Source organism: Lolium rigidum, unplaced genomic scaffold (genome assembly GCF_022539505.1).
Source record: "Lolium rigidum isolate FL_2022 unplaced genomic scaffold, APGP_CSIRO_Lrig_0.1 contig_64222_1, whole genome shotgun sequence".
NCBI lineage: Eukaryota > Viridiplantae > Streptophyta > Magnoliopsida > Poales > Poaceae > Lolium > Lolium rigidum.
Genome location: NW_025901220.1, coordinates 23,437 through 30,073, shown reverse-complemented (window position 1 = coordinate 30,073; position 6,637 = coordinate 23,437). Strand labels below are relative to the sequence as shown.

The 6,637-nt window shown below is 43.3% G+C and overlaps 1 protein-coding gene across 1 annotated transcript; it reads left to right on the top strand.

The window, feature by feature from the left end:
- The first annotated feature begins 450 nt into the window (after nt 1–450).
- LOC124681986 lies at nt 451–4,529 on the top strand. Its single transcript, XM_047216754.1, has 13 exons — nt 451–1,182; nt 1,300–1,461; nt 1,573–1,665; nt 1,862–1,993; nt 2,162–2,284; nt 2,369–2,522; nt 2,632–2,739; nt 2,846–3,185; nt 3,277–3,472; nt 3,597–3,695; nt 3,786–4,030; nt 4,230–4,305; nt 4,398–4,529. Exons 1-13 carry the CDS (start codon nt 451–453, stop codon nt 4,527–4,529), a joined length of 2,592 nt encoding a protein of 863 aa, XP_047072710.1.
- Nucleotides 4,530–6,637: the final 2,108 nt, after the last annotated feature.

The window sequence follows — 6,637 nt, the reverse complement described above, 5'->3', positions numbered from 1 at the left end:
CCCCGCTGGAGCTTGTTCTAGACGCAAATGGACGTGCAAATATTTGCTTGTCCGCCACGCGACGCCAACGAACTTTCGTGGACATTATTTGGTGCCCGAAATGTGTAGATGTCCTTAGCCTGTACGTCTTCGACGTCACGTTTCCTTTAATGGCCCAGCAGCCAGTTTCTGCCTTTGGAGAGGACTCGCTGAAATTTTCAGCCACACTCAATTCCCCCGCGCGCGTTACTGTTTACATTTTGGCAGCTCCATTTATACCCCCCTTCCTTACCCAAGGGAATTCATTGTGTCCACACGCAGCATCTAGATCTACTCTTCTTACGCTCGTCACGCACTAGTTGATTTCGCGAGCACTAGCTGTTTGTGTAAGATATTCTTATGCGTTTACAGTTCATCTCTCCCACGTTTGATATATGACATAGTACTGCTTTTTTTTTTCGGCTTCGCAGGATGGCGAATACTCAAGTTGGATGGAGTACGAGAGGGAAGCGCTCACAAAGGGAAGCAAGCCAAGTGCCGGAGCATTGTTTTGGTAACACGGAGCTGTTCGATGAATTCAACCTGATTGTAGCTGGCCTTTCAACAGACGACAAGCAAATTATATCCCAAACTGGTTTCGGTGGTTTCCTCCAGGGAATACACTCGATGAAGATGGACGAGCAATTTGTGACATGGCTACTTATGAAGGTAAACGCCATTACCAGAAAATTCAAGATAACTTCCACCGAGGACATTTCGTTTTATGCCGAAGACGTTAGCCTGGTGTTTGGGACCCCGTGCCAGGGGAAGCATGTGTGGGATTGCTCTTTGGACAAAACCATTGCTGGCAAGAAACGCATAGAATCAATTCTCGGTATGAGAAACAACGGCGTTCCTGCAAGTGTGGCCGCTGCAAATATACTTAGGTCGAAGCGAGTAGTACCCATTAGCTCGGTAGATGGGGAGAAGCTAAAGATTGCTTTTGTAGTGTTCATTGTTAGCCTGCTAGTTGACCCAAAAACACCTGCAGAAGAGGAATTAGTGAACTACTGGCCTGCTCTTGGAGATTCTTCTTGCATTAGCAGTTTCAACTGGTCCTTTTTTATCGCGGAAGCAGTTGTTGAGGCGTGCTGTCAGGCAAGAAAAGATAAAAAAAAAGGCCGACGGACCGCTCCAGCCGCTGGTGTTTGTCTGTTCATAGTGGTAATGTTAACAATTCTTTTTGCATCAAAAAATAATTAGTGGTGTGTTCGCTTTTCTTGTTGAAATACTGTTGTTTTTGTAACATGGCTTTTTGTTTTGTGTTCCACATCACCCCAGATTTTCTACTTAGACAACATGGATCTTCATATCGATTCCAGCCATGCAGCAGGGCTACCTCGAATGATTTTATTCAATGGTGAAACAATATCCAGGTTGATAATGGCTGACACAGTGGGCCTTGCAGGCCGTAGCCCTTCTAGGGTGTTCGGGGCTGGGAAGGTAATTTGGCAGTATTTTGACGTTTGTAAATTAGTAACACGTGCAGCATGTTAGTGCTGACCGTTTTGAAGTTACATTTTTTTTTGCGGTGTTATAATTTTTTTTTTACAGCTAAAGCCAGATAGCGATGTGCCATACAGGAGGAGGCCATCTTTTCAGAAAACTCCTGTCGTCTGCCCAAAAAGTTTTGATCCAGCAGCCGAGGTTACCATGACTAGCAAATCTTCCCTTGTTGCGACCAGAAAAATCGTCGTCCATTCCACGGTTGTTGTAAGAAATTCTTTTGGTAGACATATATACATATATGAGAATGGGTTTTGATTTTTATCGTCAGATTTACCAGTTTGATAAACATATATACATTTTATTTTATAACTAACATATAACTATTCCTTTTTAGCGGGTGAAGTCGGACAATGATGTGGCATGCACTGGCAGCCCAAATCTTCTGGCTCCAGCAGCAGAAGTTGCCGCTGAGAGCAATTTATCCGACGTTGCCGCTGAGGATATCACTGTTAATTCCACGGATGATGTAAGAATTTTTATTGAAATTTTTACATACGTACATGGAAGGCCGCTACAACTTTTATATGCTTTTTTTGCTAGAACTGTATTGCATCCCGGCCACTTTGTCAGGGCTGCCTTTGTCCCTTTTGTAACATTAAGTGTCATCGTGTACCAACTTAATTTTTTATTTTAGGTAAAGCGGGATAGCGATCTGTCATACAGGAGAATGCAACATTTCCAGAAACATCATTTCGGCGGCACAAAAAGCACATCATCACCTTGTGTCGAGAAAACCCTTTTGAACACCACCGTTGACGTAAGTACATAGTTTTTTGTTGCTTATGTACCTGCTATTTATCTACCACGTTAAGCGTTACAACTATATCCTTTGTTTCTTCAGCCCGACCAGCTTGTTAGGGCTGCAGCAAACCTGCACAAAGCAAAGTGTTTCAGGGTACTTGCTAATGCGAAGAGAGTCATTGAGGAGGAGACTAGTCGTCTTATTGATACCCTTGTTGGGATAAACAGGAAGCGCATGAAAAGCACTGACTGTGGTATTTAAACATTTTTCTGTCAGAGATATGCTCATACGTCCGCATGCATTTTTATCCTTTTGTAAGTGTAAAATAACAGGCTTACGTAACCGTCTATTCTTTGATCCAGGGACATCCAAGAATTCTTGTGCACCCAAGGACCATGTCGTTTATCCCGAATCACCGCATTGTGGAATGAGCCCCAAAACACCTAGTAACGTAGATAGTATACGCAGAGGTATGGTGTTCTCATCTGACTTTTTCGTTTTGGTCGCTCAGTTTTGTACTAAAAGTATCCCAATCTTATGTTTCACCCATCTCCTAATTTTAGAATTCCATTGCAGGTTTATGTTCACCATTAGACATGGCTGGTAAATCTGTAGATCTCAAATTTAACGGTGTTGAATCAATTTTCAAAGACCGGCTTAATTATATAACTCCGATGCCATCACTAGGTCCGTTTGATACTACAACACCACTCACTTCACGCCCTTCGGAGATAAACCTAAACAACCCCCCATTTGAATCAGAGTACAACATGTCCCCAATAAAGAGGAAAGTGGTACGAAAATTTGTTGGGAACTCCCTGTCCCCCCCTGTAGGTCCTATGGTAAACCAAGCCATGCGCGCACGAGGAATCAGTTTCATGTCATGGGCAATTAACAACGCTTGTAGAGACGGCCGGTAAGAAAAAAGTTTTGTATTTTCTGTTGTCATGTATATTATATGGTCACAGAACATTTTATAATATGGAGCTGTGTAACATGATATCCAGATATTGGATTAGACACGAGACACCTAAATGCATTGAAGTGAAAGGAGCTGATCTATTCCATGAATTCAGCAGAGGACGTAAACTATCTGCAGACACGTGTGATGCCTTTTTCAGAAGATCACAACAAGCCGATGTTGGTGAAATTGGCTCTAGCATCATTCAGTCACCTAGGCACTGGGTTGAGACCGACTTCGCGGTATGTTAGCAATTTTTTAGTTTGTATAGCATGTATAGTTTGTTTCGATCTACCAATATATCTGTGATTTTCTTATTCGATTCCTCTTTCATTGTTTAACCCAATTGGTTCCATCTTCTTCTAGGAAGCGGTTTTACGGGGGAAGGATTACACAAAATGTAGGGCAGTACAACAAATCTTCATTGGTGGTCACATATTGCACGACGTTTCCCAGTGTTCTCAAGTACATACCATTACACCATTTTCTACCCCTTACATAGATATAGATATGTTATATATCAGTTATTCACCTAACTCATCGCCGAATAAACAGATAGTTGCGCTAGCCCGCCATGGGGGGAATTGGTGTGCTCTTGTTTGGAACACACATTTCAAGCAGGTAACAATTTTTGCTCGTGGTGCTACGAGTAATGGCTTCGACGTGACGAAAGATATGGAAGATCTCATGGATAATCTGCACGGTGCAATGGAGCGTTGCGCGACCCAATTGTTCAATGGTTGGGAAATAGATTGGCAAGGGTGGCCAAAGTTAGGCGTCGATGCTTCGGATCTTGGAGGGTAGAACCTGCTATCCACACCTCCCCGTTTTATAACGAGATCACAATATCATATACGCTAAGTTTTGCCATTTTTTTTTTACAATTGTTTAGCACGATCAATTTTGTTACCACTACCGAGTACGTAGTAATAATTTTTTTTTGTAGCAAGTCTTGTTATCACGATATCAAATTTTTTATGTGTGTTTTTTCCATTGCAGTATAGGCGATGGTATCCAGGCATTAGCTTTCTGCAAGATGTTCGCGGGATCAAACCACGCGGAGTGCAGAGCAATGGTAAGCACGCAACAGTTTATGCAATTGTACCTATGTCTACACATCTTGGTGGTAATGTTAATTTATTTGAAACCCTCGTTGTGCAACCGCAGCTAGCAGAAGATTTCGTGGATGCACAAGCCGCTGAAATAATGTACGACTTGCTACATTTACGTCACAACACAGGACAGATACCAGATCAGTTCTTGGAGATCCAACAATCTCCAGCTGAATTAGTTGATTGAGCGCGTAGATATTGATTAGTTATTTTCCCCTGGCACGTGGCATATGATGTTCTTGTTGTTATCCGGTGCAGTGAGCAGTAATAAATTATGAATGGATTATCATCTGAATGGATTAACTTATCTCAATCAGTTGGTAATTTATAAGAAAAACATCGCAAGAAGGCATAACATACGAGCTGTCGAACCCCTAAAACATTTATTGCCACACGCCCATTACACTTTATTTTCCGCTTCCTAATCAGTCTCTTCCCGGCGCAGATGGTTTGTATGCACAAGCCATCTCGTGCTTCTCTAGTTCCTTGTACTCCACCCACGCCTTGCATCCCAAGCATTCGTACCTGCAGCGCACTTCGGATGTTTTGATCACATTATCCAGCCACGGGAATGGTAAGTAGCCTGTGTTATGTCCGCATACGCGGCATGTGCATTGGGAACATTGGGTACACGCAATGTGTCCCTTTGAGCACTGCATAGAAACAAATGTTAGCCAGCAGAATCATTTATGGTCAAGAGCAGAGGTAGTGTCGTTCCATTGAGCCAAGCAAACCTGGTAAGTTGGTGGGCTTAGCATGGATATGCAAGAATTGCACCGAAGGAACTGCGTAGGAAGCAGAATCTCAACACGCGCGCATAGGGTGCATGCAGCCGCCGTGCACTCGAAACATAGTATATGTCCTTTCGCGCACTGCATTTAACAATTTTGGTTCATCTCTTGGACGATAAAAGAATTGCTGAAAACACTCTATAGTAGACATACATATCAATTTTGGACATGTACCTGGTAGCATGGCACCACGAGTTGTTTCCTACATGACTGGCATTTAAGCAGCCACTCTTGCACACTTACAGCGACTGTATCGCCGTCAAGATTCGAGTTAACAGCGGAAATGGGAAGAGGATTCCCTTCGTTCTCCATCCCTTTTGTTTGTTGTGGTGCCTAACGAGGTGCCGTCATCCTCTCTTCATCAATCATGTTTTATAGGCACTTGGTTGGCTTTTCTTTTTGCAGTGCTACTCACCTGGCAACCCGTGACCGAGCCGACCGTTTGTATGCACAGTGTTTTTTCGCACACAACAGTACATTGGCGCCTGGTTTTTTCGCACAAAACCCAGCTTTGAGTACCTACCCCCCGCTCCTCCTACCGCTCCCAATTCCCCTCGCCCAAGAACCCTAGCCGCCAGCATGTCCAACGGATCATCGTCGTCCTTCTTCTCTTCCATAACCGACGACCTCATTGCTCCCCTACCTCTAATCCGATGCCCCACTTGCAACAGAGGATTCATCAAGTGGAACATCTCACGCACGGAGCTGAATCCAGGGCGCCACTTCTATCAGTGCGAGCGAAAGGCAGTAAGTTATTTTCTGTGCGTTGAAGGTGCAGCCCCGTCATTTGTCTGCATTAATGGAATTTGTTTTCTTGCAGCAAAACAAATGCGTTTTCTGGGAGTGGGAAGAGGACTACGGTGATTTTCTGAAGAGGAGATGGAGTCACGTGTTTGGGATCGAAGCACAAGTTCAAGGGGTAGGCCAACTCATTCGTAGAATCGGGCAGGACCAGGCGGAGCTAAAGTACACGGTGAACATGTTTATGATCGTAGTAGCATGTATTAGCGCGGTTTGCGTTTGCCGCATGATCTAGTATCAGGCTTTTAAATCATGTGGGGGAAGTGTTTTCTCTTTCATGTTCTGCTTATTAAGTGTTTATGTTTGGAACCGTGTAATAAAATTAAGTCGTTTTTTTTTTGCAGTAAGAATCTTGTGTCTCAGACTCTCAGTAGGACAAGAGGAAACAATACATTTTGTCGTTTCATTATGGGTAGCAGGATAATCCTGCAAATCTATTAAATAAAAATACTCCAGTAGGAAAATAAAAATGATTGGCGAATAGGTAAGGAATGCTAGATCGACAAATGAAAGACACGATGTAGTAATGGAAATTCATCTCATCCCATGTCTCGGCATGAATTCACACAAGAACTTCATATCGAGTACTTTCGAAAGAAACAAGGAGAAAATAGAAACTCGCTAGGGCTGCTACAAACCCATAATACCAAGCTAGCAAAGTCAGAAGTGGAATGCCAAACGAGGTCAACCTAACACACACAAG